The 17,427-nt window shown below is 46.3% G+C and overlaps 1 protein-coding gene across 9 annotated transcripts in view; it reads right to left on the bottom strand.

Moving 5' to 3' along the window:
• DOCK11 (dedicator of cytokinesis 11) overlaps positions 1 to 17,427 on the bottom strand; it is an 89,721-nt gene that overhangs the window by 32,933 nt on the left and 39,361 nt on the right. For 7 of the 9 annotated variants that reach the window (XM_042027678.1, XM_042027661.1, XM_042027711.1 and 4 more), the window contains exons 12-31: positions 17,215 to 17,424; positions 16,759 to 16,881; positions 15,685 to 15,767; positions 14,130 to 14,252; positions 13,872 to 13,948; positions 13,177 to 13,361; positions 13,023 to 13,088; positions 12,754 to 12,846; positions 12,240 to 12,363; positions 11,491 to 11,612; positions 10,988 to 11,074; positions 9,645 to 9,734; positions 7,990 to 8,108; positions 6,257 to 6,326; positions 6,055 to 6,180; positions 5,410 to 5,481; positions 4,884 to 5,030; positions 4,346 to 4,429; positions 3,814 to 3,925; positions 157 to 335 (exon numbers count right to left, since the gene is read on the bottom strand). In XM_042027678.1, coding sequence (XP_041883612.1) covers positions 157 to 335; positions 3,814 to 3,925; positions 4,346 to 4,429; positions 4,884 to 5,030; positions 5,410 to 5,481; positions 6,055 to 6,180; positions 6,257 to 6,326; positions 7,990 to 8,108; positions 9,645 to 9,734; positions 10,988 to 11,074; positions 11,491 to 11,612; positions 12,240 to 12,363; positions 12,754 to 12,846; positions 13,023 to 13,088; positions 13,177 to 13,361; positions 13,872 to 13,948; positions 14,130 to 14,252; positions 15,685 to 15,767; positions 16,759 to 16,881; positions 17,215 to 17,424 — 2,292 coding nt within the window. The remainder of the gene's footprint in view (positions 1 to 156; positions 336 to 3,813; positions 3,926 to 4,345; positions 4,430 to 4,883; positions 5,031 to 5,409; positions 5,482 to 6,054; positions 6,181 to 6,256; positions 6,327 to 7,989; positions 8,109 to 9,644; positions 9,735 to 10,987; positions 11,075 to 11,490; positions 11,613 to 12,239; positions 12,364 to 12,753; positions 12,847 to 13,022; positions 13,089 to 13,176; positions 13,362 to 13,871; positions 13,949 to 14,129; positions 14,253 to 15,684; positions 15,768 to 16,758; positions 16,882 to 17,214; positions 17,425 to 17,427) is intronic. The other 2 variants (XM_042027671.1, XM_042027688.1) reach the window with 2 other exon arrangements.

Below are 17,427 nucleotides of genomic sequence, written 5' to 3'. Positions count from 1 at the left end.
TATTACTGTTATTCCATAACTATCAATTATTTAAAACAGTTCTCTGAAAAGCAATTAGAATACCCTCTGCGCACCATGAAATATCTAAAACTCTGGTATGTGGTTTTATTCATAAAATTCAACATTATGTTAAAAAGCCAACAAAACAGGCCTGACCTTGTGCTGGTATCTGTTGTCAAAGGCATGCTTGATCAAGAGATTTTTTAAGACCGAGATAGCAGTATATCTGATATCATAATTGTCCTGCAAGGCAACAGAGGCTTCTCTAAGAAGCATCCCCACGAGGAAGTGATGCCTGCAATACTCATCAGTTAAACTGTACTCAAGATTTATATCTGAAAGAAACAACAAGACAATGGTTAGGGGAAATGTTCCAAGAGTCTATTCAGAGCAAGACATAACAGCCACTTAAGCCACAAAGTCCTTGAGCAGTGTTCACCACTCTCTCCTACAGTGCACTGATCTTTGAATAAAGCTGAACTGACCATACAATTTTCTCCACCAGTGAACTAAGTCATATCAAAGAACTTGTCTTCCAGTTCAGGCTGCTCATTAATTTCAGCCCTCACTGTTTTAGCAGCACCACAAGGAAGGATTTCTGCAATGTGATGCTCCGCAAAGCTTCTCTCTCCAACAAGTAATTTGTAAGTCAGAGATGGCTGAAATGGGGAAAGACAGCACGACTTACTGCCTGGGGATGCTTTGCTCTTGACTGGGGGCTGTCCTGTAAATCCCCAAACCACCCAGGCAGTGGAGATACCAACCTCCACCAAGCAGCTGTGAGGGTGGGAATGGGCAGGAGAAATGGTGGGTTTAACTGGCCACCCAGCCCTAGCAGTGCTGCTCTGCAGCTCATTCCACATCCTCCATGAATCTGTGTTCCTCCTCTCCAGGTCAGAGAGCAGAGCAAAAGCATATAGTGCTGCTGGGATGAGGGATGCAAATGCGGACATGGTGCCAAGTGACCAGTGCTGCATCCCAGTCTGCACAGCTGGGCAGCTGCATGGACCGGGGAGCCAGGGTAGGGCTCCAGGCAGCTACTTGCCAGAAGCAGATATTGAACACAGCTCCTCAGAAGCTGCGCTGACTTCCAAGAGAAAGCCAGCTCAGTACGTCATCACCTTGCTTAACTTAACTTGTACCCTGCATCTCACACAGATTCAGGCAGATGCTGTGATCAAAGCAGAGGCTGCTACCAGGATAAGGCACCACTTCCACTGAGGTGCCTGAACAGAGCAGCAGTGAAGTGACAGATACACTGACTATGGTGCAGGGTGCATGTGCACTGGGGCTGCTATGAATGGCCTTGTCCTGACACCATTATCTCTGCCAGGCCATTTACCAAATTAGAACCACCACAGGGATAACCCCCAAGCTCTGTGTTCTTCCCCCAAAAGATACAAATGCCATGTGCTCAGCTCAGGCTTTGTTTTTTCAAAACCCCACAGGTATGAAAGTTCTTCTGTGGTAAAGCAGGGTGAATACAGCTTTGAAAATCCCAGCCAAAGGGTTCCAACAGTTCTGTGGCTATAAAAGATTTTTTTAATTCATTGAATCATAAGTAGCATTTACTGGATTGTGAAACTCTGATTCAGAGGAAAGAAGAAGAAATCTGGAACATTACCTAGCTTTCATTGTTAGTCATGTTAGCAAATGCCTAATTGTCACACATCATGGTTATTACATTAAGTGGATGCAAGCTAATCGATTGGAAAGTGCATACATAATTTGACATTAGAGGATTTGATCATTCCAGTTGGACCTACCTACTGAAGTGAACCGTTCCACAGCAAATTAAAAAAGTTCTAATTATGTGTAAAAAGAAAACGGACAAATAAAAAGACAGCAAAAATAAACAGGAACAAGTAATGCTCTAAATCTTGGAGAAACAGGACAGTATGTCATGTTTTAATATTATTTGTGAGGCCTTTTCTTAACTCCCAACTTCTGTCAATCCCTTGGATTTTTTTCCCATCACAACATTGCAAAACTAATTGTGTGCTGCTGGCCGTGAGGCCAAGCTTGGGGCTTGCTCTGGCTGATGTCCCCATGTGAGGCAGCAGGGACAGACCAACAACCAGCCCTGCATTACCTGGGAGATTTCAGAGTCACTGTTCCAAGATGCAACACTCCAACTCAACAGGATAGGGTTGCAGAGCTGCCCATCTGCCAGCCTGCCCATCTGCACTGGCTGAAGCTGCAGAAACTCCCTCTATCCACCTCCCTGGGGGCTATTCCTTCTTTTCCTAGAAACAGAGCAGTAGGGGTTGGGCCATCCCCTCTCTGTATCCAAATAAGTTGATGAAGAGGTCAGACACACCAGCAGGGTCTCTCCTGAGCCCACTGTCCCCTGTAACCACAGGTCTGTCCATAAAGCCAGACAAGTTTGCAGTGAAGGTGCATCCCCACATGGCTCTACCATGGCAGGCAGGGCTCAGGCACCACTGCAAAGGCACTTCTGCTACCTGAGCGTGGGCTGCTTACTGCCATGAGCTGTATGTGAACCTCAGCTGGTAGGTCCAGTCACAATAAAACGCAGCAGAAAAGATGAGCTGCCCTTACAGCTTTTCGATTTAACCATCGCAAATGCAAAGGTGAAAGTTAACCAAGAAAGAGCATCCTTATATTACCATGCCACTAACAAGCATCAGGGAGGCACTGTGTACATGTTTTTCTTGATTGTTTCTAGCAATACTCTTTGTTAAACAATGCCAGGCAAGTAGCCAAACTGATGTAAGAGATTAGCAGTTGGTCCAGAAAGCTCTGAGGCGTTAGATATATACCAAAATAAGGGATATTTCATTTACTACTGCTTCTGCCACCTGTATGTGTGTGTGGAACCACTTTGGGACTTGTAAGGCTTCACCCTGACACACAACCAAACATCCCCTTTACTCCAGCAGAATAAATCATACAATCATAAATCCACAGGGCTTTTACATGGGCGAATCCCAAACCTCACTCTCCTCTCCAGTACTTACACTGGCCAGGCTATTGGCATCCCAATCTGGCAATCCTTACTGCATTTACATAGCACAGATGAGACATTAGGACCCAGAGAGAATGAGACTGTCTGTAGCACTCCTGGGGGCCAGTGATGGTTGCACTGCCATCAGTGGCAGAGCTCCAGCCACCCACACCTGCACACAGCCTCAGCTCAGCCCCTTTTAAGCCCCATCCACCCCGTGCCAAGCAGCTTCAGGACCCAAGAGGACACGGTGTGACAGTGAAAGCAGTGTGGATGTGTGGTGGTGCCACAGTACAAATACCCTTGGTATGCACCAAGGACTGGCACAGGCTCAAGTTCTGCTGACTGCCTTCAGGTTTGAGAACAAGCATGAACACATTGTGCACTACTGTGCCCTTGTTCAACATGAAAGCAGAAGGCAACCTAGATCCCCTTCTCGTGGCCACAAGGAGAGCTGGAAGCAGGGCAGTGAGTTCATTCTGTTCTCCTGCATCTCCATTCCCTACAGGACCCACCAATGAGACAGACACTTCTCAGGGGAGACTGACACTCCTGAGATCAAAGGATTACGTTGCACAATTTGTGTATTTACTGAAACACAGGCAGTGTCTTCCAGATATTGTTAGTCCCATGAAAACTTAAAATATAGGAAATACTGAAAAGACTGACTGCATACCATTCTGGAACAAAATGATGTAAACCTGACAGAAAAGCATCTTGTCCTGAGGTTAATGTCCTAACCAGGACATACATTTCCTTGATACCAAACCAAAGTTCATCTAGTCAGAAGCCATCAAGACTAATAAATTATAGCTCTTTAGCCAGTCTCTTAAGAAAGAACATACCTTGAACTCTTTGCAGCTTGGGTTTGGAAAATGTCATTGGTAAGTTCAGAGGAATGTAGTGCTCATGATTGCAAACAGTTTGAAGAAATTCAAACTTGTATTCAACCAGCAGCTGAGATAAAAAAAGACAAACACAAACTATGTTTTTAGTTTGACCCATTTTCTTCCACTTCAATGTACTTGTTGCACAAGGATTGAAGAATCTAATAAATAGCAAAGATGGTGAAAACTCACTATTAATTGGCAAATTCTTGTGTTGTTCTCCGTAAGTGTCAGCGCATACGGGTGTCACTTGGGACTGCTTTGTCTTTTTCATCCAGTCTATTAACCACTCTTTCCTTTAATTCTGACTCTTTATATTACTTTAAAGAACATCTGGGTACAAGTTTTTGGCCCAGACAAAGAGGTCCAAAAGACTCTGCAGGAACAGTCTAAAAGGCCTCCAAGAATTGTACAAAATAATCACTACCAAGCTTTGACTAATGTAGATATGTAGAGTTGCAAACCACTTTTCAAGAAAACTACTGCTTACCTTAGGGTCTTTTGGGCTGAATCCAGAAATGTAATCATTTATCAAGTTAAAAACAAATCCTCTGTCCATAAAAGTCAAACAACGCTGGAGAGAAAATAGAAACATGTGACCAACCACTAAAAGTAAAAGCAATCATCCTAAATCTTCCCCATACTGCTGTCCTGCCAGCAGACAGATTTCATCCTCTGGGTTGCTGCTGACTTTCCAAAACATACATGATCCTGTTTCTCTGAATTTATTTGGATGACCTTACTTAAGTCTCCAGTGGACAACAGAAATATTTAAAACGAGAATACACATATTTCAGGTTCCAAACAGTTGCTAGGTATGCCTGAAAACCCTAAGTAACATACAGAGTTACTGTCTCTTTGGAAAGAGACAGTAGGAAAAAAACCCCCAGAGTTTTCACAACTGCAAAAAACAAAGACAAGATAAAGTAAAACTACATTTGCTTGCTTGCTCCATATTTCTCATTGTCTATCTTTATTTTTTTTTTTCCCCCTGATAAAATCCTGGGAGAAGGAAAGAAACTGCTGACCTTCAGGAAGTTAGCCAAGCTAAAGTTGACATTCCTGGACTCTTCAGGGATCTCATTATAGCGGATGGTCACATGAGGAATGATGGCAAGCAGCAGTGAGTGCAGGGCATGCTGGTAGGACTCAGGGAACCTCTGGCCTCTGGGCAGCTGAAACCAAGAGCACATCCCAGCTCAGTGCTGCAAGCCAGCACCTGGGGAGAACTGAGCACAGGCACGAGTTCTTTACCATTTGTTTTTGTTGCCTTCCTAATAAAACAGTTGCCAAAGAAAGTATTGGCTGCAACCGCAGTAGGTAGTAACAGAAAAGGAGGCTGCACAAGCCGTAAGGACTTCTGGAATTTTTAAATTACACTTGAGAGTGAAAGGGCGGAAAAGGTAAAAGCAAAGTGAAAAAAAAAAAAAAGTTAAGCTGTTCAGCTTGGCAGCTTTTTTTTTTTTAAATAAAGAGTAACACAGCTTTTCAGAAAAGCTTTTGGAGGAGTTTGTGACAGTTCTGTAACGCAGCATTGACCAAATTCATTTTTACCTTGATTTTGTTTTCTTCCAGTAAGTACATTGCCATGGACTTTGCCAGTGCTTCGAAGAAAAACCACGAATACTAGAATGAACAAAGAATACTATTACTTTTCTCAGCAGGATTGAGCATGACTGACATTCCCTGAGTATGTGGGGGCAGCACCCATGTGGGAGGGAGAGCTCACATTCAAACGGCTTTTTGTAAGCACATCTGTGCTTACACAGTTGGCTTGGAACAGAGGCTTTTTCTGCCCAGAGATGTCCTGCCAATCTTAGGGTGGGAACAGATTTAGCCCCTCTGCACCCCAATGCACCCTGCCAAGAACTAGCAGAGTTTGGGGTGCAAGCCCTGCAAAGGCCCAGAGAGGCAGAAACTCAGTCTGACTCCTGTGAGTCACCCTTCAGGTGTGGCTGGAGGAAAATGGGTAAAACTGGCAAAATGAACAGCCTTTTTCTGTCTCCTGCCATGAATAGATGTTCCCTGCAAGAACTCATCTCTGTTTTAAGGGGGGAATCTCAAGAACATGGATGCAAGGAGTTTCCCTGGCAGCTTTGCCCCTGCAGTGGGTTTAGATGGGGGTAAGTGCTGGGCTTTATACCAGACCCCCTTTTCTTCCCCTCTACCCTTGGCAGCTAAGTACTGCCAATACTTCACCTTGAGTAGCTTATTGATGGCTAGAAAATCTGCCGACTGCTTCAAGATGGTGGCCATGGAAAGGACCAAGATTTCATGGGTCATCTTCACCTGTTTGGCACTCGGTTTCTCAGCTCGAAAGACATACTGGGACAAGAACAGCAGTGTCAGTGTGTGCCTGCTCCCAGCAGGGAGTCTTGAGGGGCAGTATCTCATGACTGACCTTTATGAAGGAGCGCAGGTAATGGTCTAGACCTTCTTCATGGCACGTGGACACGATGTGCAGAAGAACCCTGGGGAGAAACATGGTTTGTGTTCAGCACGCAACATGAGGGCAAGTTCCTCTACCTCACAAAAGCAGACACCACATCACCAGGGTCAACCCTAAAAGCTCACTGCTGGCATGCATGGCCTGATTTGCAGAGTGCCAGTTCTTGCAGGCCAGCACCCCCTCACACAGCTCCTGCACCATCCTTGCACAAAGCACTCAGATGAGGTGCCCAGAGCCCCTTCTCCACTTCTGTGCTGGCCCAGGAATCAACCAGACAAGCTGACTTTTAACACTCAAGACTCCTTGCATGAGGAGGTGAGATGGAACATTGTCCATCATTGTTATAATCTGATACCTCCTTGCATCCCCGGAATTTATTAATTCTGGAAGCCTCCTTTTTTTTCTTTTACTTTATTTACATCATATGCTCCTTGTTACATGCACTGGATTATTTTGGTCTGTTGCCTTGCAGTGTGGGAAGGTCAAGCAGACCCTGGAGAATATGCCAGCCCTCTGGACACACTCCCAGATGGCTGATCAAGGCATCAAGAGCCTAGCTTCCCCAGCCAGCACTGGGGATTTACATTCCACTCCCAGCCAGAGGGAACAACAAACTATTGCATGTTGTCACAGACCCCACAAGCCAAACCACAAGGAATTTACAAGCCATTTATCAGATAAAGTGCGTTTTAAATTCCACTATGAAAATCTGATGATGAAAGAGATTTCATTAAACAGAAAGCTACTGACAAACTAGAAAGCATCAAGCCAAGCTTTGATAAAAATCTCTGGAAAGGAAGGTGAGAGCTGGTCACCAACAGGTACCTGGGGTCACCTGTTCCCCTGTCCTTGCCCTCTGGTGCTTATAACAGAGTGGAATTACAGTGGTCCACAAAGGAGAAGTTCTCACAACCTGCATCATATGGTGCAGGGCTGTGACTGCAATAGGCACCACATCCCTGGGGACCAGGGCTCACCCTCCAGCCTCCAGTTCCATAGGAACAGGATGCTTCTGGTACATGGATGCACGCTATGTGTTGGGACCAGAGGAGGATGACATCCAGCACCCCCTGTGCACGGCAGCACTTCACTGAGAAAGCACCACAGGAGGAAGGCGCATATTTTAGCGCATTTCTCGGTTCCAGGGTGTCGCTGCGGTGCCAGGCAGGGAAGGTGCTTTTGCTGGAGCTCCCTCCAGCGCCCGCCCGGGCCGGTGCTGCCCTCTTGGGGCCGCCGGGGCAGCGCTGGAGCTCCGAGCCGGCACAGCTAGAGCTGCAGCACAACACACCCAGCTCCGGGGCACCGGGAGCAATCCTGAAACCAGGGACTGACATGCTGGAATGAGACCACGACATTGCTCCCCAAATCTGCTGCCTGCAGCTGGGACACGCCTGGGCACTCTGGAGCTTTTGATACGACAATAACTCTGCTCCCAGAGTCACCCAAACCCTTTCTCTTTTGAGAAACAAACCAGGAGTATCTTTAAAGTACCACGTTTTTCCTCACACAACTTCCAGGACAAGAGCCCCACAATGCCACCATGCCACCCACATGGTCGAGGGGAAGACAGCAGCAGGGGACAGCCAGTACTGTCACTTAGCACCCTGTACTGGGAAACCAGACCCTGCTTTGCACTGCCATTTGTGGCTTTGCATTTGTCACTGGATGGTTCACCCAATACTCACATGGTACAGTTGACAGCTACTTCATCCTCCTGCGTCACGTTTGTGAGGACTCTAAATAGTTGCATAAGAATTACAGGTAGAAACTGAATCATTACTTGGATCTCCATCGCGTGCAAACACTAAAACAAATGTTCAAAACACAGACACTTTTAGTTCAACATTTTGCAGATGTTAAACATTTACAGTCCGCAGACATTTCTGTGGCAATGGGACAGATGTTAGCAAAGGCTTCAGGGTGTGGAAACGCTTCAGCTCACTGGAGGACAGGGGAACTTGGACCCATAGCAGAACTTGCTGCCTCCTCCCAGCTGACAGATCCCAGCTGCAAACCTTTAGGGAGCAACATAAATTCCTCATGGCAGGTATTAATCCTCCTCTCAGATGTGTCCAGGCAGCTATGACTTAATTAGAGGTCATATGCTACTATTTGATTTGAAAAGCCCAGAATTTAAGGCTGAAGTTTTGCTTTCAAGTCTTCTCATCACTTGTGCCAGGTTTTGAAGTCCCATTTCCCCAAATGCCTTTGGAACATGAAAAACTGCTGCTCGATGACTTGCAGAGAAACTTTTCAAAGAGCATAACTTGCTATCAAAAATGGAGTTTAAGGCACTTGGTGAAGGTCAAGATCATCTTGTGCATATGCTCTCCACCAGTCTCAGAGAGCTCTTGTGCCTGAAGCTCATGGTAAGAGTCTAGGAAAGACAGCACGTTTCATTTTCAGTTTTCAAACCTACAAATCTAATGAAAGGTTTTTAAATCGGTATCTATCTATTTAAATTACTGAAATTATTGAGGTAGTGGTGGTTAAGAATCCCTCACTTGTGGTCAGCACATACCTATCTCCCTGTCTGTAGGTTGCAGTGAGGGCTCTGGGGCTCGGCAGGGCTGGGACCTGGCAAAATGCTCACAACAAAGCTACTGTGATTTTAGTGTTTGGCTTCAAAACCTGCTATTATTTCTATTTCTTAAAGTACTTATACATTATCTGACACACATTAAGTAACCCTGTGGTGATACATCCCCATCACTGGAAGTGGAGCTGTTGCTACAGCAGCACTCTCAAACACAAGCAGTTATGGAAGGAAACAAGGACAGTAAATAGCCAAGAATTATATTCCCTGAAGAAGCCCTTGCTGGACCTGCTCCAAGGCCCTTACTCATGCTGCAGTGATTACCAAAAAGCTCAGTCTAGGTCATAGGTTACCTCTGTTCAAATTTAACTGGCTGATAATCTCACATATCTTTTTCAGCCTGAAAAAAACCTCCTGTTTTGAATGGGCTTCCAGAAAATAAGGAATTGTGCTACAGTTTAAAGGTCTCAATCAAACCTAGAGCAGCAAGGGAGGAGCGTCTGAGTCCACCAGCAGGAAGCTTTGCCATGAGCATGGCAGAGTGATGCTGACTGCTTGTTTTATCCCTTTTGGAAGGCAGAGGGAAGCAGCACACAGACAATCGTCTGACAAGATAAAATGAATGTAGGGACATGAAAAAACATGTCATTTAAATATTAGTCTATCTGATAGGATAAAACAAAACTAAGGGTACCACACAGTGCACCGGCCCCAGCAAGGGTGTGTTTCCACAGCGCAGGGTTCTGGGTATTTGTTGACAGTCTGTAAAAACACAAACAAAGCCCAGCAACAGGCACTGTTCACCTTTAGGTATTTAACAAGCTCTCCTGGTACTTCCTTAGCTCCCGCCTGAACCAGCTGGCAATAGTGGAAGAATTTGTGCAAGTGCATGTCCTGGAAGAGACAAACAAGTTCAATTCAGCAGCCTCAACAATTGTCAGCCTCTACTTTGCCGTTTGCACTCAGAAATCTGGTGACTAACCTGCAGCAGTGGGCCATGCCCCCAGCAAACCCCATGTCCCTGCCAGCTGCACTCTTGATCCCCAGCTGCCATCTCCCAGGACTGCTCCCTGTCTTTTCCAACATACCCATCCACTGCTCAGCCCCTGGCTCCCAACTAACCTCAATATTAAGCACGAAACTTCCAGCAGTGCCAAAATTCTCCTGTGCTTGTACTGCCCTGAGTCCCAAACCCCAACCAACACAGGCCTGGAGAAACGGAAGCCCTCTCAACAGCTGCAGCTCTCAGAAACTACCTCACCACCTGCATCACCAGCCTCCTACTGTCCATCTGAGGCAGACTCTCCTTCCCATTACTCTCCTTCCTCCTCCAAGGTTAGCTTTAATTACTGAGTTATTTAACTCTGAAAAGCATCTGGAAATGTAATTTGGTAGGAAGCACAACGACTGTGCTGCTCTCAGCGCTGTACAGAATCAGTTAACCTCCAAAACAGATGTTGAAACACGTTTTCTCTAAATGTTAATGTAGCTGATGACAGCCAGCCAAGGGCATTTCCCCCAGCAGCAGTGCTGACAGGAGGTGCCCCAGAGAATGTGCTGGGGATCCTTGCTGCACGTCATGTGAAACTTATGGAAGTCCACCACTACCATAAGACAGTAGAACATACTGGGACTTGGTAAAATAGACTGAACTGCTTTCAGAGGGAAACCAGGACTGTTATTTTCTTTGTCTGCTGTTGTCAGAGAACTTTTTTTTAAAAAAAACTTAATGAAACATCTAATACTAACTTGGACTTAATGATCTTAAGAGGTCTTTTCAACATTAAAAATTCTACAGTTTGGGGAAACCTCTCACATCCACCAGTTCTCTCTTTCGTATCATCGAAGCAGCTCATTTGCTCAGATGTTTCCCTGGTCCTGCCAGTTATAGTGCAATTGGCCAAGGAAACATCAGCCTCTCCCTAGGCTCACTCTCCCAAGTCACACAATTATCTCATCCCATCCAGTCAAGGAACAGATCCCTGCAAGTAATCCCAGCCATGCTGCTTCAGAAGTACCTCAGTGCTGCTTTGCAAACCAAGTACCAGAGCCCTCTGTCCCACACCACCTATGGCTTAGCAGTAGTAGAGAGACAGCAGTCCCTTCCTTTGCATTTGTGCTGGAAGTTTTTAAGGTGCTTGACTTACCTGGGTGTAAATGGTTGAGTCCAAATGGATTCTGATTTTAAACAGTGGCTTTGCTCCATCCACCCACTTTGCATCCATGCTGGACTGCTGTGAACAGATAACATTCAAGTACTTGGTTTCAGACTGTGGTGAGAAGGTGCCTCTGTGCAGACACCTGGTCAGAAGGTACTGGCTGGAGTGGAAGAAGGGGTTCACCCCCAGCACAAACACCACCTTCCCCATGCACACAGAGCACAGGCTCACTCTCCTGCCCTGTGCCATCTGCAACAGCCCAGCCCAACCTGCTACTAAAATACCCTCTGCAACCTGCATAACCAGAGAAAGTGGAATTAAAGTTGTCCTGTCTCCCATCCCTAAGAGCTTTAAGCTTTGGGGGGTGCCCTGCAGTAGAGATCTTTTCAGCTGAGCAAAGCACCAACAGAAACCCAGAATTTACAGTGGTAAGAAAAGCTCAACTTTCCTCTTCCTTTTCCACTTAAGCCCATTTTAAATGGCCTTCCTACTTTCCGTGACTCTGTGTCTCCAAGCCCCAGGTATCCAGGAGGGAGGTTGGAGGAAACCGGCAGATGCCGCTCCAGGGTGGCAATCCGCCCGTCCTTCAGCAACGGCACCCAGGCGTATCCCACTGCAGAGGCAACCAGGGCAGCAGAGTTAGCAGACACACAGGGGTACATGTTCAGCTCAAAAAGAGCTCTATCTCATACTGAGAAGTCCAAACTTGCAGTTGTGCAAGTGGCTTCGGCAAGGGATCAACCACGTCAGTGTCATTAAAGCACCTTTTACCCGGCGAACAAAATTCAGACACAACACAGACCGGGAGTGGGTTTGAGGGGCAGGAATAGTGCGTGAGCCATGGCTGTGCACCGTGATGAAGGTCCTTTGTGGACTGGATGAAGGGAGAGGCTTCTCAACCAGTGGGACCCAGGTGTGCACATGCCTAGTCTTGGTAGGATCAGCCCCCAAGACCCTGATCTCACAGAAAGTTTTTACTGGTGACTTGCCTGACAACAGGACATTTGTGCAAGTCAGGAACATACAGAAAGAGCTGTCAGACTGCAGCAAAAATTTGAGTTTTAATATAAACCCAAAACATTGAGTTTATTCCATTTTAGAATCACAATTTTGTATTAGGTTGCTTTTAGAAAAGAAGATTCAGATAGCCTGATATGTTAATCACATATTTTCTTCATGTCCCTACATTTGTCTTATCTTGGCCTTTTACACTCCAACAGAATTTAAGCATTGAACATACCTTGAGTTTCAACGGTGTCTTGTTTTTTCGATGTTGCCTTTGTACTAATTTCACAGCTGACATGATAGAAGGTGAAAAGCAAATGATGCTTTTGATGGAGGTGAATTGGAAGCTCAATTTTAATCTAAAATGATATCATGATAGATCAGACTGTATTTTAGTTGTGGAGTAGTATTTTACTTCTATTTAATTTCACAAATGTTATGTTGTTACACAAGACACATTCTTACTAATCTTAAATAATTCCTAACATTTTCATCACATTTGCAACATTACTTATTAATGGGGGTGTGTGATTGGAGTGCACAAAGCATGACAGTAAAGACAGCAGAAAAGAAACTGATGTTAAAAATTGACAAAGGCTCTGGCTTTGCTGAGCCCTTCTGCTGAAGCAAATGGCTGGTAATTATCTTTACCCATAATTCACCCAGCCCTTGAAAAAGAGGTATCCTGAAAAGCCCCTTGGCATTGTAGCATCCAGGAAAATCTGCTGTTTCCCACATTTTGTTTTTACCTCATCATAGAACTCCGGGCTCTGGTTGTGATGCAGCACGGCAGCGTATGCGTTTGTGGTCAGGAGAGGGCCTCCGGGTTTGCCATATATGCACTGGAAACACAAATGAAGAGCTGAATTCAGGGTCCTGCCACCCTAAATGAGCTGGCCAAATTAAACCAGTGATCATGGAAACTCAGTGCTTTTCTCTTGCCCTGCTGAGCCTGGCTAGTACAGAACATACAGCAGTGGTCAAATAGCAGCCCTGTTAACAGGTAACATTAACCCACCTTTAATGGCTTGGCATCAACTTCATCTGAATCCCTGAACTCAAGACAGACAGCAATATTCCTTGCCTGAAATATGGGAGAACAGGAGGTTGAGCAGCAGCACCACCCTGGCCCACATCAAGCCTGGCTGCAGGTCACTCCCCAGGTCACTCACCTTTGCAAACACCTTCTGGTTCTCATACTTCAAGTGTAAGGGGTAGACATAGAGGTGGTTTTTGTAGACAGTGAAGGGGTAACAGTATTTTGCAACTTCTGGGACAAGCTCCTCCACTTCAACTGCAATGTCCTCACAGCCCTTCCCGAAAGGTTTTATAGGAATGAAAGAAGCTGTGAAACAATCTGGAAGAGGATAAGAACAGAAAAAATCAGGTCCACTAGAAAAGCCTTTTGGACAGGAGATTAGCCTACATAACCTGTGACAGGAGTTGCCAAAAGCCCACTGAATGACACTGAACACATCCTTTCAGCAAAGTAATTTCTTTGCTTCCATTTCTTTAAATGCAAGGTAAAGAATTACACTGACCATGTTTGTAAAGCCCTACAATATTACGGATCAAAAATAACATATGAGATTGGTGCAAAAGCAGGCAGCTGGCTTCCTTTGGATTTCGGATGTGATGGCCAAACTATAAAGCAGACAAATCCCTCAGGTAAATCTCTGCACTTGGACCACATCTCCTCCACACAATGCATCAGAAAGACTTACAAGTCAGTAGTTGTGCTGAATTACTCATTTCTCATTGCAGCCCCAAGATACTCTTGTTAATGAAAACAGAAAAATCCCCCCTAGAAGCATTAAGTCCTGAGGCTCAAGCCATCAGCATTTATGCTAAGATCCATGATCCTTACTTGTGAAGTCTAGCGGGATGTCTTTGATGACGATATTTAACTGGGCTGGAATGACCTGCAGTTTTGTCTTCTCTGGTCTGTGTTAGGGAGAAAGGAATAAGAGTGTGAACGTTGAAAGCTCAGGTGCTGAGCACATCATCAGCATTTTTTGCTACCCTCCAAGTATTTTAGAAATTGTAATCTCATGCTTACACTTAGCTGTTTAAAAATATATGTTAAAATGTCTGCCCAGCCCCTGCACCAGTCTCTCACACTTACTTCTTATACTCTGCTAAAAGCTTCAGCATATCTTCATTTGAGAGTTTGCCACTGTCTTGCTTGTACAGGGGTGAGAATTTTCCATTAGCATCAAGAGTGCCCTGGGAGTCTTTGAATACTGGTCTGCAGAAAACAAGAGGTGTATTTTCTAAATGTTGGTAAATATACAGACACTGAGGTCTTTGACACATCTGAAAGGCAGATCATCAGGTGAGAGGTTCACTGGCCTGTGACTGCTCCGAATACCACAGACCTGATTGCTCTCCCACCCCGATGTGGTGCTTAGACCCCACCCAGGCTTGAAAACGTGTCACGTGAAATCACATGGGACATCACACAATTTCACTCTATCCAGCCAGGTCAGAAGGACACAGCCCATTTGAAGCCTGGTGCACAATCATGAACACTCTTCCATCCCCTCCCACTAACACCAAGTGTTAGTGCACCACTTGCATATGGGGTCAGAGCACAGAAATCCTCCTAGGAAAGGAGTGTACAATAAAAACCAGTTTGGGGACACACATCAGCTTCCTCCTGAAGCCAGAGCAGGAGACTGGACTCTGCCCTGGATGAATACCAGCATCTCTACCCTTGAAAGTAAAGGGTGTCTGTGTATAATAAGAACATTAAAGCATCTGCACTCCCCTTCTGTGCAAACACTTTGCTCTGAGACCCACAAGCTCCCTGCAGCAGGCCACTCAGCTCCTTGGTGTCCAAAGGCAGCACTTTACCCAGCCAGAGCCCACCATTAGGGTGAGGCACCACTTGGAAGAGGGCTGATTACTGGCTCCCAGGATCCAGCTGCATCCCAAAAACACCTCCTCAAAGAGGAGTGTCACAGGAACATCCAGTTCAAGAATACATATTGCAACTGGTATACCCCCAAATTCCAGCCCACTGTGACAGCTTTCTGTGTTCCCACGTCATTCCTGTCCCTTTTGTCAGCACTGAAATGCAATTTAGCACTAGGAGGCAGTGGATGATCTTGCCTTCAGGCCTTCCTCTGACTGAGATTTAAGAGAGTTAGCACTGACATACTTATCAGTCCCAGTAAAACAATAGCAAGGGAATGGGATCACTACCTTCAGCCATTCCCAAGAACATTAATTAATGCAGAATTTAAGATGGAAAACAAACCCCATGTGATTGCCACTGCCAGGGTGGGACATCCTCTGCTCTCATCCTGTCCCTAGCAATGGCTAATGCCAGGAGGGAATTTCTGCAGTGATTCCCTTGGTAGCATAGGATAGTATACACTTGTCCCCAGGAACGTTCTGCCCTGGTAGCAGTAGCTACAGGTCAGTAGGAAGGTTACTGCCTTCCCAGCCCCAGCACTGTTTGTTTTTTAGTACTTTGTTTCTAATTCTAGATAAAGATTTGGGATTGGCCCGGAAAGCTCTCTTGGGAGTCGGAGCCAAGCTCTGCCCTCAGCTGCAACTTCACTGACTTCAGTCGCTTGGCCCTTTGCCCAGTCATATTCCAGATCACTCTCAGCAGCAGCTTTCCACTACTGCAGAACCCAGCCCAAGGGCACGGCCCAGCCCAAGGCACTGACCTGGCAGCCCAGCCAAAGGGCATCCGGTACTGCCCCAGACGGCTGCACACCTGCTTGGCCACTTTATGGACCTTCTGGGCAGTCTGCAAAACATGAGAAAGGCAGGTCAGTGTGTGTGCCAGGACTTTGATGCTGCGCTGGAACAGGAGTGAAGGGCGCTGCAGTCTCCACGGAGGAGCATCTCTCCATCTTCTCCCCAGGCACCAGCACAGCTGACAGACATCAGTCTGTCACTTCACACCACCTACAGCTGTTACTTCACAAAGCAATAGCAAATGTTGTGGGCAGTCATGTTAAACCTCCTCAGGATTAAACTGTCAGGCTATTAGTGCTCTATTTGCCAAAGGGTATTAGTTTCTTTTCCAAAGCTGACTGCAATTGGCTCATCCTGGACATACTTACAAAGTGTGCCGAGGGAATGCCAGCATTACCAGATATTCTATAATTGACTTTTCAGGAACTACTCTTGACTGCCTGCAACAAGGCAGCATCAGCTCCACCTGGCATGCAGAGACTGATGCTGGTGGCAGCAGCAGGGCCTCTCCCTTGGATGTCAGGAAAAAATTTCTTCACTCAAAGGGTAGTCAAGCATTGGACAGGCTGCCCAGAGAAGTGGTAGAGGTATTTAAAACACATGTAGATGTGGTGCTCAGGGACATGGTTTAGTGGTGGGGTTGACAGTGCTGGGGTAATGGTTGGACTCAATGATCTTACAGGGTTTTTCCAAGATAAAGGATTCTATTATTCTATGCAGACACTTCATTCTGGTGATGAAGTGTCTGACTTTTTCCCGCCAGCCCAGGCTTTGGCTTGCTGAAGTGCAATGGGGAAAGGTCTGGCCTCAAATGCTTGACTTTCTAAAAATCCTTTGCCTCTTTCCAGGGGGAGGAATAAAATCTCCCAGGACAGCCCAACTGAAGCCAGCCTGGGAACAGTGCAAATAGAATGGACAAAGACTGTATTTGCCAGAAAGAAACTGAAGAGCTGCAGAACAACCCGTGCTTCAGCCCACACTACTTCCTGCAGCAGCAGACACCACTACTCAGTTGATACTCCCATGGCCCCACCCATTACCTTCCCGGGGTCCGAGTTTTTCATGTAGGGCTCTACACAGTGGGCGATGCTGCCCTGCAGCACCTTCTCCACACGGGCCACCAGGAAGATCTCTGTGTGTGGGTTGGTCACAGAGAACACCCCCTGCAACAGAGAAGCAGCAACTGTCACACAGCAGGACCCCGATGTGCACCACAGGGTTTGGCCCCAATCATCCCACTGCCCCTTTCCACAACCCACACAGACCCTGCCTTGGTGATGGACCACAGGGGCCCACCAGGCTTGAGCATGGCCAAGTCCTAGAAAACTCTCTGTGGCGCTTTACCTGTCACTGCCAGTGAGCCCTGTGTGGCAACTTCAACACTGACCAAAACGCAAGAGAAAAGCTGGCTTCCGGATACCAACACAGTGGAGAACTCCAAAGTCACTGAAAAGCCTCAGCAGTGACGCAGAATGAGGAGAAAGTGAGATATTCACCCATTTTATGTAGCGCAGGCAGGACTCAGGGATCCCATGCACAAGGCTCTGGACAGGACAATGTCCCTGGGTGCCCTCTGTTCTGGGCTCAGAGTTATCCAGCAGCATGTCCCGGACAGATGGAGGGTTCAAGTCCACGTGGAAGTCAGCTGAAATCTTGCAATTATTTTTCAGGTCAAATAATGCCAAACTTAGGAAAAAGGGCTCAACCTG

Source organism: Corvus kubaryi, unplaced genomic scaffold, assembly GCF_017639235.1.
Source record: "Corvus kubaryi isolate FWS band 111438036 unplaced genomic scaffold, C.kubaryi_AGA036_p1.0 130, whole genome shotgun sequence".
NCBI lineage: Eukaryota > Metazoa > Chordata > Aves > Passeriformes > Corvidae > Corvus > Corvus kubaryi.
Note: the sequence above shows the minus strand (reverse complement) of the source record. Positions and strands in the feature narration are given on the sequence as shown.